This window comes from Pantherophis guttatus, chromosome 7 (genome assembly GCF_059756535.1).
Source record: "Pantherophis guttatus breed Tessera chromosome 7, ASM5975653v1, whole genome shotgun sequence".
Classification (NCBI taxonomy): Eukaryota; Metazoa; Chordata; class Lepidosauria; order Squamata; family Colubridae; genus Pantherophis; species Pantherophis guttatus.
The window spans coordinates 84,364,821-84,378,560 of record NC_142069.1 but is presented as its reverse complement, the minus strand read 5'-3'; the positions used below and the strand labels follow the sequence as shown (position 1 = coordinate 84,378,560).

Below are 13,740 nucleotides of genomic sequence, written 5' to 3'. Positions count from 1 at the left end.
AAAGGAAAGGAAAGGAAAGGAGGAAAGGAAAGGAAGGGAAGGGAAGGGAAGGGAAGGGAAGGGAAGGGAAGGACAATAATAGAATAGGATAAAATAGAATAGAGTAGAGTAGAGAGTAGAGTAGAGTAGAGTAGAGTAGAGAGTAGAGTAGAGTAGAATAGAATAGAGTAGAGTAGAGTGTAGAGTCGAATAGAATAGAATAGAATAGAGTAGAGTAGAGTAGAGTAGAGAGTAGAGTAGAATAGAATAGAATAGAATAGAATAGAATAGAATAGAATAGAATAGAATAGAATAGAGTAGAGTAGAGTAGAGTAGAGTGTAGAGTAGAGTAGAGTAGAGTAGAGACTAGAGTAGAGTAGAGACTAGAGTAGAGTAGAGTAGAGAGTAGAGTAGAGTAGAGTAGAGTAGAATAGAGTAGAATAGAATAGAATAGAATAGAATAGAATAACAGAGTTGGAAGGGACCTTGGAGGTCTTCTAGTCCAACCCCCTGCTCAAGCAGGAAACCCTACACCATTTCAGGCAAATGGTTATCCAATCTCCTCTTAAAAAACCTTCCAGTTTTGGAGCATTCACAAACTTCTGGTGGCAATTTGTTCCACTGGTTAATTGTTCTATCTGTCAGGAAATTTCTCCTTAGTTCTCAGTTGCTTCTCTCCTGGATTAATTTCTATCCGTTGCTTCTTGTCCTGCCTTCAAGTTCACAAAATAGTTCTCGTGAGGCTGAAGCATCTTTGTTTCCTGCCGTACCAGCTCCAACCTTCACACCAAGGTTATTTGATCTGTCTTCATAGGATTTAATTTTGAATTCCTTGCTCTTCTTTGTAGTGCTTCCATTTTCTCGGAATCTGTTCTGTCCCCGTCTCACACACGCACACAAAAGACAGTGGGCGGGTAAATAAACTGGCAGACAACCAATTCTTCCGATAAGATGCTTGGCAGCAACCCAGTAGCTGCTTGCCAAGAACTTTACTCAAAAACAAAATACACACAGTCAAGAATTGTCCAGTTCGTAAAATAAATCCAAGGCCGATAATGTTGTTTCCAAAGATGCAATGTGACTCGATAGTAGTTAGTTTTGTCCGTCACAGAGTCTGAATGGCCACCTCACCCGCTTTTATAGCCTGTGGGGTGTGGTCCAGTGACTCAGCTTAATCTCTGGCACGCCTTTTCTTCTGTTGTGCGCGCTTATCTCTGCGACGCTGCCGAGGATCCAGCCAAGACTCATTTCCCTCATCACTGTCCACCTGTGGCTGCGTGGACGTGCTTGGCCCCGGCCCTATCTCTTGCCTTTCGGCAGACACCGAAGGCATTGCCAGAGAGGAGGGTCCTGGAGAGGGAGGCCTTGCCAACTCCTCTCCTTCACTCTCGGAGTCCTCTCCTGCCGATGACACAGGCTCAGGTAACGGAGCCACAACAGAATCTTTCTTAAAGCTCTGGAGTCCACAGTAATTGGCACAGTAATTCATAACCATTTTCCATACTTATGACCACTGCACCATCCCCATGGTCAAGTTATCAAAATCCAGCCACTTGGCCAACTGACTCATATTTACGACGGTCGCAAGTGATCCCCTTCTGGCACCTTCTGACAAGCAAGGTCAATGAGGAAGCCAGATTAGAGCCGAGGTGGCACAGTGGTTAGAGTGTGGTACTGCAGCTACTTCAGTTGACTGCTAGTTCAGCAGATCAGAGGATCAAATCTCACCGGCTCAAGGTTGACTCAGCCTTCCATCCTTCCGAGGTGGGTAAAATGAGGACCCAGATTGTTGGGGGCAATATGCTATTTAGTATACTGTCTTTGGTGTAAGCCACCCAGAGTCCTCGGAGAGTGGGCGGCATAGAAATATGACTAATAAATAATAATAATAATAAATAATTCACTTAACCACCAGGTTACTAACTTAAACAACTGCTTCACTTAACAGCTGTGGCAAGGAAGGTTGTTAAACGGAACAAAAGGCACTTAAGAAATATCCCCCTTTAGCAACAGAAATTTGGGGCTCAATTGTGGCTGTAAGTTCAGGCCTATCTGTAATTTATGCTTATTATTAGAAGAGTTTATCCCACAGTTTATAGCAATAGCATTAGCACTTAGATTTATATACCGCTTCACAGTGCTTTCCAGCCCTCTCTAAGCGGTTTACAGAGTCAGCCTATTGCTCCCATCAATCTGGGTCCTCATTTTACCCACCTTGGAAGGATGGAAGGCTGAGTCAACCTTGAGCCGGTGAGATTCGATCAGCTGAACTGCAGCTGAACTGCAGGTAGCAGTCAGGTGAAGTAGTCTGCAGTGCTGCAGTCTAACCACGGCGCCACCTCGGCTCTGATAACAAGTGAACACCGTTTTAAAAATAGAGCTAATAGTTTAATGACTAAATCTGCGTCTTAAAATTGTCAGAGAACAAAACTGATTGATTGATTGAAGGAATAGAGTTGAACGATTACTTCCTGTAATTTGGAAATTGTAAGGCAAGCATAAAATTGCGTCTGTCTTTTTTTTTCCCAGTCATATCACACATCTGTTTTCCCAAGTACAATTACCAAGCAAGAGATCTTCTTTCATATACCTATTTAGTTTCCTAAGCAAAGACTTTCACGTTCATTCGTTAAATTTCATTCGATTACTCCCAGCCCATGTCTCTATAGCAATCGCAATAGCACTTAGACTTATATACCGCTTCACAGTGCTTTACGGCCCTCTCTAAGCCGTTTACAGAGTCAGCCCTATTGCCCCCCAACAATCTGGGTCCTCGTTTTACCGACCTCGGAAGGACGGAAGGCTGAGTCAACCTTGAGCCAATCGGGATCGAACTGCTGGCAGTGGGCAGAATTAACCTGCAATACTGCATTCTAACCACTGTGCCATCATTGTAAAGATAGCAATAGACGTATATACTGCTTCACAGTGCTTTACAGCTCTCTCTAAGTGGTTCACAGAGTCAACATCTTGCCTGCAACAATCTGGGTCCTCATTTTACCCACCTCGGAAGGACGGAAGGCTGAGTCAACCTTGAGCCAATCGGGATCGAACTGCTGGCAGTGGGCAGAATTAACCTGCAATACTGCATTCTAACCACTGTGCCATCATTGTAAAGATAGCAATAGACGTATATACCACTTCACAGTGCTTTACAGCTCTCTCTAAGTGGTTCACAGAGTCAACATCTTGCCTGCAACAATCTGGGTCCTCATTTTACCCACCTCGGAAGGACGGAAGGCTGAGTCAACCTTGAGCCAATCAGGATCGAACTGCTGGCAGTGGGCAGAATTAGCCTGCCATACTGCATTCTAACCACTGTGCCACCATTGCAGAGATAGCAATAGCACTGAGACTTATATACCGCTTCACAGTGCTTTACAGCATCAGCCTATTGCCCTCAAACAATCTGGGTCCTCATTTTACCGACCTCGGAAGGACGGTAGGCTGAGTCAACCTTGTCAGCCTGGTGAAATTTGAACTGCCAAACTTCTGGCAGCCATACTGCAATCTAACCACTGCACCACCATGCCTCCTATCCAATCAAGGCCATTCTGAAATATTTATGTAACTTCTAGCATGTGAGTTATCCTAGTCAATTTTAAATCATCTTTACATTTGATATGCATTCCTTCCATCTCTTCCTTCAAAGCATTAATGAATATACTGAAGTAGGAGGACTTAAAGGAAGGATTCCTGGAGTACTTACTTAATTTTTTTCTTCTTTTTATGACCCTGTAAATCCCTTTTTATCGGGGTGTAGTCAGGGCGACTGAATACAGCTGAGCATTTACTAGCTGGATGCCCTTTCTAATGCCTATGCAGAGTTCTCAGCAGAAATTTTCTTCTTGCACCCTAATAGAGAAACATCTGTTGCTGCCTAGGATTGAACTCTCAACCTTCTGAGTGAGAGGCGAGTGTCTTCACCTCTAGGCCATCACGCCGCTCTGGCATACCTATTGGTACCTCTATCTAATTTCACGAGGAACTACGGGTGATAATTTTTTTCAGTGTAATCACACATACATACATGCATATCAGGGGTGAAATGCTACCGGTTTAGACCGGTTTGCCTGAACTGGTAGTAATAAAAGCTATCGGTTCGTGTGAACCGGTAGTAAAAAAAAATGCTACCAGTTCAGGTGAACCAATATTTCTGACGATCAGCTGTGCCGCATGATTTATATTAGCTAGAAAGCAGGAAATCCTGCTTTCTAGTGAATCTAAATCATGTGGCACAGCTGTTCCCCCTGCCTCGCTGTTTGACTTACCTTAGAAAAAGCTTCTTAATCTTCCTATTTTAGTGCTGCACGGTAGCACCTGTGGGGTGCATGCACACGAAGTGTGTGTTTGGCATGCACTGTGCATGCGCACGCAAAGCGAACCGGTAGCAAAGCGAACGGGTAGCAGACTTCAAAGCATTTCACCCCTGATGCATACCCATCCAATCCACATTAATCCACTTGCCAATCAGTAGGCTTGGGGCATTTTAAGAAATGCTTTGCAAAAGTCAAGGTATAGTATGTCTTACAGCATTCCCACAATCTACTATGGAAGTTACCCATTCCACAAATAAGTTAATCGCTTAGAATCAATTGAATATAGCAGGATATAAATGTTAGTAAGTAAATAATTGATCTGGCAAATCGATTCTGGACAGATAGATGTAATTCCTAGTCATTGTTTTCAATGACCCATATCTTCGCCATCTGCGGAGGAATCTTCCAGGAAATGACATTAGCCTGATGGGTATCTTGGCTTACTCAAGCTTCCTTTTTTCCTCTTCTTGAAAAATAGTGATCTGGCATTTCACTTCAGCAGGATTTCTCCAAGATCCTCCCCCCCCCTCCTCCTCCTCCTCCTCCTCCTCCTCCTCCTCCTCCTCCTCCTCCTCTTTTAATGACCCCATAATCCCTTGCGGGATGGAGTCTGGGCAACTGAATGGAGCTGAGTGTTTATTGGCCGGATGCCCTTCCTGTCACCAATGCGGAGTATTTCCTCCCAGCAGATATATTCTCATTGTGCCCAGAGAGAGAGAAATATCTACCTCTACCTTAAGAGAGAGAAATATCTACCTCTACCTCACAGCCTCCTGATTGTGAGGCGAGCACTCCACCTCTAGGTCACGCACCACTCGAGGATTTCGCCAAGATAATACATAAGAATTCGGCCCAACTATCAGCTGCTTCCTTCAATTCCTCAGGATGACTTTCCTGTGATTCTGTGGCGCTTTAAACATAATCAGATGAAAGCGGTATTCCCCGCGTTGCGTTTCTGTCCATCTTAAGGCTCGAATCCTATCTCTCTATCCTGCTTCTTCTGTTTCCTAGCGGAACACATAGATTTTGTTGGAAAAGGGTGAACCCAATAGGAGTTGAGTAGCCTTCATTTACCTTCCCTACTGGTTCGCAAATGTGAGCGCGTGCATGGACGTGCGCGCTTTGTGCGCACGTGCCTCCTCTGCGCATGCACAGTGCTCACACATTACGTCCAGGTGGTTGGGCGGAGCCTCCCACAGTGGCTACTACCGGTTCGCCTGAAATGGACCGAACCGGCTGAATCCCAGTACTGAGTAGCTTTTTCTTGGTTAATTTAGCATTCTTCCTTCTACACCGAGTGGCCAATATACTGACTCTTTTGTTTTTCCCTTTATTTTGAACATATCTAAATAAGTCTTAAAAATAAATAAATATTCAGCATCCTTTGCTAACCTCAGCACCTTCTGCATTTTTCTTTCTTGTCACCATTTCAACAATTCTGGGCTACGTCTCTGTAACCTTTTCCTTTCCGACCTGGTCTAGTTTCCATTTCATACATATGTCCTTTTTTTTAAAAAAAAATTGGATTCTCCCTAAGCTTTTTGCATAGCTGCGTATGCCAGTTTTGCTGCCTTTCAGCTCTTTTTTTTTTCCTCATGATTTTTTTTTTCTTATTTCCACCGTGCTTCTCAAAGGTCGTTTTTTTTAAAAAAAAGAAATCTCACCCATCTCAGACTCCCCCCCTATTTTTTTTTCTTCCCTTGATCTTCCCCATCGCGTGTCCGAGCTTATTAAGAGCCACTTAAATGCTATTTCCATCGGTGCCATTTCCTGAAAAGGCTGTGTCGTGTTTTTTTTTTTTAATAGTCTATTATCTCCTCAACAATTTAAAATTGGTTATGGTGAGGGCTGTCAGAAGTTCACCATCAAAGAGTAAATTGCTGCCAGCATGATTTAATCCACTAAAACTTTCTGTATCACCTTGAAACCGCCCTTCCCCCCCGGTTGATATCATTACCATTAAGATCGCGTACTGTTGCTTAAAAATTCTCCATCTAATAAAAAAAAAATGAGTCCCATGAAGACAGTGACATGAACTACCGTATTTTCCGGAGTATAAGACGCACTTTCACCCCCTAAAAGTGGATGAAAATTTCAGTGCGTCTTATAGACCGAATACAGGCCCGTTTTTGGGCTCCCAAATCCTCCACGCATCGCATTTTCGCCCTCCCTGGCACCAGAAGCACCCAGCAGTGCTCCGCATGGCCCGTTTTCACCAAAAACGAGTCTGTTTTGGGGCTCCCGAACCCTCCACACATCGTGTTTTTGCCCTCCCCAATCCCCAGAAGCACTCTACAGTGCTCCGCACCGTTTTCACCAAAAACGGGCCTGTTTTGGGCTCCTGAACCCTCCATGAGTCATGTTTTCGCCTTCCTCAGCCCCCAGAAGCACTCTGCAGGCCAAAAATGGGTGCATTTTTGTCAAAAATGGGATGCACGGAAGGTTCGGGAGGCCGAAAATGGGCCTGTTTTTGGCCTGCAAAATGTTTCTGGGGGCCAGGGAGGGTGAAAAAGTGACGTGCGGAGGCCAAAAGCTTTTTTTTTTCTTGTTTTCTTCCTCTAAAACTAGGTGTGTCTTATAGTCCGGTGCATCTTATGGTCCGAAAAATATGGTAATGCTTCTCTCCTAGCACTCCTGTTTCTCCACTCCTGTTAATAAGGGAGATAAGCCTCCCAATATATTATTTTATTGCAAAAAAGGATTTGGTCTTACTAAAAGATGGAGAATGAAATAAGGTGGAAAACTGCCTCCTTACACTCATTTTATGAAGGTTAACCCAGGGAGTTTCTTATTTCTATTAGGAATTAGTTTATAGGAAATCGGAAAAGGTTTAAAATCATCATCATTTTACGACCCCATAATCCCTTGCAGGGCGGAGCCTGGGCAATTGAATGGAGCTAGCACAATGTTTTAATGGCCGGATACCCTTCCTGTCACCGATGCAGAGTTTTGTTCAGCAGATATATTCTCAGTGTACCCAAGAGAGAAAAGGTTTAAAATAATAACCGTATATTTATGTAACTACAGTTAGTCCTTGACTTAACACCTACAATTGGAACCAGGACTTCCAAGGCAGTTGTTAAGAGAGTCACGGCTGAATTTATGACCCTGTTTCCATGACTGTGAGGCGAATCATGGGAGTTGCTAAGTGAATTGTGACGTTGTTAAGCGAATCCGGATTTCCCCAGTGACTTTGCTCATTGGAAACTCCCTAGGAAGGTCTCAAATGGTGATCACATGACCTTGGGAGATGCTGCAGCCATTGTAAATACACGCCGGTTGCCAAGCAACCAAATTTTGATCAAGAGACCGTGGGGATGCTGCAATGGGCGTAAGAATGAGGATCAGTTACTTTTTTTTAATGGCTGTTGTAACTTTAAATGGTTGTAAGTCGAGGACTAGCTGTATTCTGACAGTTGGGCCTATTCAGGTAATCCTCAACTTACAACAGTTTGTTTAGTGACCGTCCAAAGTTACAACGGCACTGAAAAAAAGGACTTACCACGGTTTTTCACACTTATGACCAGCATCCCCATGGTCACGTGATCTACATTTGAATCAGGGGTGGTATTGACTTACCTTCGCTACCGGTTCGCAAATGTGAGAGCGCGCGCCACCTCTGCACATGCACAGGACCTTCTGCGCATGTGCAGAGCATCAAAAATGGGATGTGATGATGTCCGGGCAGGTGGGCGGAGTCTCCCACAGCCGCCACTACCAGTTTGCCTGAACCGGATATAACTGATTCAGATGCTTGACAACTGGTTCCTAGTTATGACCCTTCCAGTGTCACACGATCCCCTTTTGCGACCTTCTGATAAGCAAAGTCAACAGGGAAGCCAGATTCACTTAACAACTGCGTTAGTAATTTAAAAACTTCAGTGACTCACTTAACAACTGTGGCAAGTAAAGTTGTAAAATGGACTCACTTGACAAATTTCTCACTTAGCAAAATAAATTCTGGGCTCAATTGTGGTCATACGTAGAGGATTACGTAGGATAAAGGATGAAGGCTTCTGATTTCCTCTCCTGAAAACCCCCTGTCCTCACCTCCTGCCCCCTAAGTGTGGTACTCTGCTGCTACCACCTAACCCCCAAGGAGCACCTTATGTTGCCCTGACTCTAATCTCTGTCTGTGACCCACGTTGGGCTCCCAAAAACTATGTGCTTTACTTGTGTTTAAAAAGGAAATTAGAATTAAAAAAATGAGACAAATATGCAGTGGTGAAATCCTGCCGGTTCTTTCCGGTTCGCATGAACTGGTAGCACCGGTGGTGCATGGTTCAGCGAACTGGTAGTGGCAGCAGCATAAGGCTCCGCCCACCCACCCGGATGTCGTTACTTCCTAGTTTTAACCAGGAAATAACCCACTTTTGACCCTCTGCGCATGCACAGAAAACTATGCGTATGCACAGAGGGTCAAAAATCGCAACTGATGATGGCGCACACACTTCTGAACTGGTAGGGAAGGTAAGTAGATTTCACCCCTGGAAATATGTAATATAATCTTTTGGTTAAATAGCCCAGATGAATACCCTCCGCTTACAACCATATGTTTAATGACCGTTCAAAGTTATAGTGACACTGGAAAAAGTGAGTTACAGCTGGTCCTCGCACTTATGACCCCATCCCTACTATCACATGATCAAAAACTGGCCTGCATTGATGATGATTTCAGGATCCCAGGATCACATGATTGCCATTTGCTACCTTCCCAGCTGGCTTCTAAGTCACTGGAGGAAGCCAGTTTCGCTTAACGACCTCGTGATTCATTTAACAATTGCAGCAATTTGCTTAATAACATGGCAAGAAAGGTCATAAAATCAGATTTAAAGCCAGTAAGAAACCAAAAAAAACAACCAAACCCAAACATAAATGTCTTTTTAAATTATTTATTCTAAAAATTATATGATTATATAATATTATATAATTATATTATATAATGCAATTATATTATTATTATATTATTATTATTATATTATTATTACATCATATACAAATATTATTATATAATAATACAATTATATTGCTATAATATTAATATTATATAATATTGTAATATTGTAGTTTTATATAATAATACAATTATAGTACTATAATATTAATATTGTACAATATTGTAAAAATGTATGATTATATAATAATACAATTATATTGCTATAATATCGATATTATATAATATTGTAAGATTATAGTTTTATATAATAATACAATTATATTGCTATAATATCGATATTATACAATATTGTAAGATTATAGTTTTATATAATAATACAATTATATTGCTATAATATTAATATTATATAATATTGTAAGATTATAGTTTTATATAATAATACAATTATTGTACTATAATATTAATATTGTACAATATTGCAAAATTGTATGATTATATAATAATCATAATAATACAATTATATTACTATAATATATAATATTGTAAGATTATATGTGTATAATAATACAATTATATTACTATAATATTAATGTTATATAAGAGTATATGTTTATATAATAATACAAATATTACAACAATATTAACATTATATAAGATTATATGATTATAAAATAATACAATTATATTACCATGTTTCCCCGAAAATAAGACCCTGTCTTATATTTTTTTGAACCCCAAAATAACTGCTTGGCCTTATTACCATGCGCTCAAAAGCCCGATTGGGCTTATTATCAGGGGATGTCTTATTTTGGGAGAAACAGGGTAGTATAATATTAATATTATAAGATGATATTATTATACAATAATACAATTATATTACTATAATTTTAATATTATAAGATTATATTATTATACAATTATACAATATATTATTATACAGTACAATTATATTATTATAATATTATATAGAAGATTATATTATTATTATTATATAATACAGACAGTCTTCAAGGACCTCTCTATATGAAGAAGAAGATGCGGATTCAAATTCCGCTGCTCACTGGCCTTCTTGCAATATCAAGGGGGCAAGGATACAGCTGCCAGCTTCACTCCGGTAACTTTATGTGTTTTGATTCTGTTTCCAGTCATCACAATATTTAAGGGCAAAGTGGAAGAAATTGAATTGCCTGTGGACAAAGTAGATATCATAATCAGTGAATGGATGGGCTACTCCCTTTTCTATGAGTCCATGCTTAACACGGTCATCTTTGCTCGGGACAAGTGGCTGGTAGGCGTTTGGTCTCTTCTACTGTATTAGCTTCCTAGAAGGTCTTTTAAAGGTTGGTTCTGGAGTGACAGATGCCACACAATTACCGGGACAACTAAAATATGAACGCCAAGGATGTTTCATACGTAGTTGTGCTTATTAAAATGTATGTATATCACCTTTCCATAATCATCACTGTACAATGTATCACGTATACAGTATATCGTTTATGAAACCATAGTCCTAGCACTGATGATGTTCCCTAGTTGGGTAATGAAACGTCTGCCAGAAAACAACTAAGCACAACTAAGAGCTGCCTGCAGTTCAGCTTTGAGCTACAAAGCTCTTCTTTTGAAATCCAGTTAAATCACATTCAAATAAAAAGTAAAAACGGAGACTTTCCAAGCTCTCCAAACTTGAGACAAACAAACAAACAAACAAACAAACAAACAAACGAAGCTGCCAAAATATTGACCTCTCCAGATCTTAGAATTTAAATTCAGACTTACATGAGAAAGTTTATTCACTAAGAATGGAGTCAATTAGCCATCACGAGGGCTATTCACGCTTCCAAAACGTATTTTATTCACTGCCCACAGTACTTTTCTGATCCCGTTTTTAATTGTTTTTTCTAAAAAAAAAAATAGTGGGGAAAATATCTGGCATTGATCTGATCAGGATTTTAAAAGTTAAACAAAACCAGTGATCCTTATACCCGCTTCACCTATTTTTATTTTTATTTTATTTTGGGGAAGTGCAGGAGAAATGCTAGTTGAACCTCACTTCTGATAAAAATGGTTTCTCCCATCATGTAAAGCTCCTAGATCCGGGTTTGACAATCTTGTCAACTTTAAGACGTGTGGACTTCAACTCCCAGAATTCCATGCTGGCTGGGGAATTCTGGGAATTGAAGTCCACATGTCCTTAAAGTTACCATGGTTGGAAAACTCCAGCCTATATATATATATCCGTGATGGCGAACATATGGCATGCGGGCCGGAAGTGGCACGCAGAGCCATCTCTCTGGGTATGCGAGCCATCGCCCGTTACTCTTCCTGGTTCTGGCATGCTGGCCACCTGGTATTCACGCGCGCAGGAGTGCCAAAAACTGGAAGAGCAGCTGCCTGGTGTGCATGCGCATGTCAGAAACCAGAAAATCATCTTCCCAGCACGCGTATGCACACCAGGCAGCTGCTGTTCTGGTTTCCGGCATGCGCATGTATGGGCACACATGCTCCCATTTCGGCACGGTGCCGAAAAGGTTCGCCAACACTGCTTAGGTATATATTCTTGGGGTGGTTTTTGGGTGGAGGAGGGGACTGGAATTATTTTTTTTGAAGTAGAAACTGCCTGACAAAGAAGATTGTCCTGTTCTCTGGAAATGTCATGTGACCGGCAGAGAGAGAGAGAGATGGTCTTCATTGTCTTTCTGTAGTCAGGATCTGGTTTTGGTTTGGTCTAATTTATCCTTTGTCCTCTGCTCCATTTCAATGACCCCATACCGAGGGGTGGGGGGAAACGATGGCCCTTTTATGACTTCAACTCCCAGAATTCCATGCTGGCTCAGGAATTCTGGGAATTGAAGTCCAGGACATCTTAAAATCACCAAGGTTGAGAAAGACTGGCTTTGAGCATCAAAAGTATTAATCACTTAGCAATATCTAACACACCATTTAGACCAGGGGTCAGCACCTTTCATCCCTCTGCTGCAGCTCCCTGTCACTCAAAATATGCGTCACAACTGCCAATGTGCGACAACGCAATTTATTGAGCTTTTCAACCCCCGGTAGGCCAACCATGGATAAATCCAAGAAAAGTTTCAGAAGAAAACAGAACGTTTAATTCAACTATATATAATGCTCAAGAAATAGTCAGGCATGGGAAGGGTTTTGTGGCTCCCGGTGTTTTCTTTTCTGTGGGAAACGGGTCCAAATGGCTCTTGGAGTGTTTAAGGTTGCAGACGCCTGATTTAGACCAAGTGTGAGAAACTATGGCCTTTTTATAACTTGTGGACTTCAAAGAGGAAGGGGGTCAAGCTATTTTCCAAAGCACCCGAAGGCCAGACAAGGAATAATGGGTGGAAACTGACCAAGGAGAGATTCAACCTGGAAATAAGGAGACATTTTCTGACAGTGAGAGCAATCAAGCCATGGAACAGAAATTGCCTTCAGAAGTTGTGGGAGCTTCCTCACTGGAGGCTTTCAAGAAGAACCTGGACTGCCACCTCTCAGAAATGGTGTAGGGTCTCCTGTTTGGGCAGGGGGTTGGACTAGATGACCTACAAGGTCCCTTCCAACTCTGTTAATCTGTAATCCAAACTCCCAGAATCCCATGGCAGCTCAGGAATTCTGGGTGTTGAAGTCCACAAGTCCTGAAGGGGGGGCATCGTTCCTCATCACTGCCCTAGACCACTGATGGTGAACCTTTTTGGCACTGAGTTCCCAAACTGGAACACGCATGCATGTGTGTGCATGTGCACATACTGGAGCACCGGAAACCGGAAGACCAGCTGGCCGGCGCACTCATGCCTGTTTTTTGGCCATTTGGGGGGCCATTTTCAGGGCTGTTTTCCGGCCATTTTCCGAGCCATTTTTCGGGCCAAAACCAGCCTGAAAAATGGCATGAAAAGGCCCAGAAAACGGCCTGAAAACGGGCCAGAAAAGGCCTGGAAACGGGCCAAAAAATAGCCTGGGTTTTGGCTGTTTTCAGGCCATTTTCTGGTGCTCCGGCACTGCGAAGACCAACTGCGTGCACCGGAAACCAGAAAGGCAGCTGGTGTCAGTGCATGTGCCCACAGAGAGGGCTCTGCATGCCACTTCTGGCATGAATGCCATAGGTACGTCATCACGGTCCTAGACCAAAGAAAGGGTCTATCAACTCCAGGCTCGAGAAGGGCCCCGGATGTTATTTTTCCAAGCCCTTTGGAGTGGCAAAGTGACATGAAAGAGGAAGGGATGTTTGTCTGGTTGTTGTTTGTTGTGGTTTTTATCCGCCTTCAAAAATGTGATGTTTTTGTTAGGTGAATAGATTAAGACATCCATTTCCACACAATTCGTCAACAGAAACCAGGAGGGCTTATGTTTCCAGACCGAGCGGCTTTGTACATGGTAGCCATCGAAGATCGACAGTACAAGGATTTCAAAATCCATTGTGAGTCCGCGGACAATTTATACGGCTTCGCAATTCATCCGCCGGCCCGGTGTTTTTCTAGCCAACTTGCTACAGGCAGTTTTTGACTTACGACGGGTTGCTTAGCGGCTGTTCGAAATCATGACTGG

At 42.2% G+C, this 13,740-nt stretch overlaps 1 protein-coding gene across 1 annotated transcript in view; it reads left to right on the top strand.

Annotated features, from left to right (window-relative positions):
* The window catches only part of PRMT8 (protein arginine methyltransferase 8), an 88,155-nt gene that overhangs the window by 47,423 nt on the left and 26,992 nt on the right, over nucleotides 1-13,740 (top strand). The window contains exons 5-6 of the mRNA XM_060684117.2: nucleotides 10,341-10,483; nucleotides 13,525-13,612. Coding sequence (XP_060540100.2) covers nucleotides 10,341-10,483; nucleotides 13,525-13,612 — 231 coding nt within the window. The remainder of the gene's footprint in view (nucleotides 1-10,340; nucleotides 10,484-13,524; nucleotides 13,613-13,740) is intronic.